Source organism: Sinocyclocheilus grahami, unplaced genomic scaffold (assembly GCF_001515645.1).
Source record: "Sinocyclocheilus grahami isolate Dianchi unplaced genomic scaffold, SAMN03320097.WGS_v1.1 scaffold828.1, whole genome shotgun sequence".
In the NCBI taxonomy this organism is placed as follows: Eukaryota; Metazoa; Chordata; class Actinopteri; order Cypriniformes; family Cyprinidae; genus Sinocyclocheilus; species Sinocyclocheilus grahami.
In genome coordinates, this window is record NW_015506007.1 from 523921 (window position 1) to 527270 (window position 3350).

Consider the following 3350-nt stretch of genomic DNA (forward strand, 5'->3'; position numbering starts at 1 on the left):
CACTGCGGTGCGGAGCGTGCATTCTACAATAAAAAACATGCATTTTGTAATTCATAATGCTTTCTTATGGGCCAATGAGGGTCTTTTTTGTACCTGCTGAAGTAAATTTAAAATAATAAAAAAAATAGTCTGGTCAATCCGAGGCCCCTGCTCACGTGGGGCCCCTAAACTGCAGCCTAGGAAAGCCTGTGCGTTATAGGCGCCTGACTGCGACCCATCACTCACCTGAATGTGGCATCATTTGAGTGGCGTTTGCTTTGGCCTGCTGCAGAGCAGAAACCCAGCGCTGACATTCGCCCTCTGAATACGCCTTCAGGTGGTAGCTCCGCCCTCCACTCGTCAGCACAAAGTGACAGGTGTCACCCACCTCTATGTGCACCGTCGCCAAGGTAATCGTGCCTCGGCAGGTGTGTGCCATTTCTGCTTGAGTCCTAAAGACAAATTTACATATACACAAACACACGTTGATGTGAGTTTAAGAAGCAGCTAGCTGAAAGTCACAGATCCACAGAATCACAAACACACTCTTTATAATAGCGATAGACTGATATATCAGCCAAAATGATTAACTGGCCATTCGAAGATGCTCAACATAACTGTGACATGCCCAAAATCTACCAGCAGCCTTGACAATAGTTAATGCAGTTTCTGTGCCAATACTTGTGAGTGAATTCATAATTGGGAGTAATTATTGCGTTAAAGATTTTTATTTTATCATTATGAATTTATTATTGTGAGTAATAATTGTGAATTTTTTTTATAATTAAATGAATTTAATATTGCATGTAATTGAGTAAATATTTATTATTATTATTATTCTTTTATTATGAGTGAATTTAGGCATTTTATTGTGATGATGGTGTAAATAATATGTTTATTTTATTATGAGTGAATTTATTATTGTGAGTAATTATTGTGTAAAAAGCATTTTATTATTGAGTGAATTTATTATTGTAAATAATTGAGTAAATATTTATTATAATTATTTTATTATTATGAGTGTTATGCTATAAAAATGACTTTTGAATTTAGGCCTTTTATTGGGATAAATTATGCTGTAAATAACATTTTTATTTTATTATAATGAGTGAATTTATATTCATGAGTATTATTTATTGGGTAAAATCATTTCTTGTTATTATTGTATTATTATGAGTGAATTTGTTATTGTGAATAATTACTAAGTAAAGAATCATTTATTGTTTTATTAATATGAGTGACTTAAGTATAATAAGAAATTATTGGGCAAAAATTATTATTTATTTTTATTATTTAATTATTTTAATTGAATTTACTATTGTAATTATTGTGGAAAGTACTTTTACATCATTTTACTGTTCTAAGTGAATATATTATTATTGTGTGGGGGAAAATATATTTGATTTGACTTTATTTACTCATATATCTGTTACTCTAATCTCATTTGCTATTATTTATTTACATTGTATTGGTACCCTCCTCGCTAGATATCAGCATTGCTGTGGACCACTGGAAAATGCCAGTCAAAAACATCATGCAGGCTGCAATAAAATGACTGCAGGACTGAGTCCAAGAGTGCTGAGAGCATCATTAATATCAAATCCACACTAAATCCACATACACTGCAGTACAGCAAGCTAACATTACAGCTGCAAAGATGACAAGGCCTCTGAAGGGTACAAAAGCAATCATCATGTGAGAGTAATAACATTAATGCTATTCAAAACAGAATATGCAAAACACGCATTAAAATCAGGTATTTTTATTTCAGCGTGTCCCAAAGGAACACTAAAGCAAATGTATGACACCGAGCATTTCACTACAGGCTGACAGATTTCACTGAAGCACAATATGTTCTTTGAAACCTTCTCAAATCATCCTGGAAAACATGATAATTAGGTTTTACAGGAACTTGAGGATTCCTCATGTTTATTTTTTCATTCAGTTTGTTATCTGATTTTCTTTGGACCCCACTGTATGTATAGGCGAAGTATAAAAACACTGTGTACATTAAACAGAGTTTTTCAATAAGGCCCTTGAAGAAGAAGAAGGGTGGAAACTTGATCTAGGCTAGATGCTCCAGATGTCCCCATTGCTAATTATAAACAGGACAAGAGAGGCATTGTTGCAGCATGGACAGCTAAGACTTGTGCTTAAATATGTCAGTGGTGCCCACAGGTGCCAACACGTTTTTAATGAAAACTTCTGAGCAACCCCTATCCCAACTAAAGGCCAAATAATGTACCGCGGGTGGCACAGCGTTACCTGTAGTAAGACAGGAGGCCGTTGCTCAGGACAAACCACCGGCGCTGGTAACCCTTCAGGTAGTTGGTCCATTTAAAGAGCCATCCTTTATAAGCGTCCGGGCCGGGATCCTGCGCAGCTGAAGGAGACGGAAGGGTCCGCATCACCAGCTCGGTCATGTTGAGTGCTGCTGTCTGCCTCACCGCTGCGCATCACGCGCCAGACACCTGCCTCACCACGCGCGTCCCGCCGCATGCATGCATGCAACGCGTTGAGGGCATGATCGCGCGAGGAGTCAAATTAGAGGGCACAGCGAGGAGAGGCGGCGCTTCCCAGAGATGTGATGGAAAACTGATGCTGCTGCGGGGAAACACAGCGGATGACGCACAGATTGCTCAGAATCTGCCATATGACGCAAAGACATTAGAGAGGAGAACGGATGCGAGGATGCACAGGCTTTTAAAAGCTCAAGCCTATGCATCCCGAGATAAGCTTCGCATGAATGCGGCAGGGCTGCATCTGATATCGATTAGATTCTTGATCCTTGCATTATGGCATTTGGTGCTGCAAAGTCATGCGTTGGTTTTCCTGTCCGGTTTCTATATGTTGCATTACTGAACTGATGCCTTGAACGCCACAAGATGGCGCCGCAGTAAATAGTGACAGTATAGTGCTTATCATTTACTCGCACTCGTGTGGTTACGTTACAAACCGGTTATTTCTGTGGAATACAAAAGGATCATTTACAAGGATCTTCACTCAGCTCTTTTCTATATAATTAACTAAAACAGAACAAAAACATGATAAAACTAGCTCATACACGTCTGCAAGATGATCTTAAAGATCGCTTCATCTAAGCTGCATGTGTACTAACGTCTCATAGACGTCTGTCAGATGTTAGTTTTACAGCTTTACATTTTCTAAACGTCTATTTGAGACATATTGCAGATGAACAAACACTCTAAAAAAATAGGTCAATTGCAGAAGATGTAAATGCAGACGTAAAACAGACGTCTCTGTGATGTACGGATAAGAACACAGCCTAAAGAAAATGCAATTGTTATTCAAAAAGTCTTGGCTTTCTACTAAGCTCGCAATTAAGTCACCATTTACACACCCTGGTGTTG

At 38.4% G+C, this 3350-nt stretch overlaps 1 protein-coding gene across 1 annotated transcript in view; it reads right to left on the reverse strand.

Moving 5' to 3' along the window:
* The window catches only part of osbp2a (oxysterol binding protein 2a), a 21087-nt gene extending 18268 nt beyond the window's left edge, over positions 1 to 2819 (reverse strand). The window contains exons 1-2 of the mRNA XM_016247238.1: positions 2245 to 2819; positions 226 to 431 (exon numbers count right to left, since the gene is read on the reverse strand). Coding sequence (XP_016102724.1) covers positions 226 to 431; positions 2245 to 2402 — 364 coding nt within the window. The 5' untranslated portion in view covers positions 2403 to 2819. The remainder of the gene's footprint in view (positions 1 to 225; positions 432 to 2244) is intronic.
* Between the last annotated feature and the right edge of the window lie 531 nt (positions 2820 to 3350).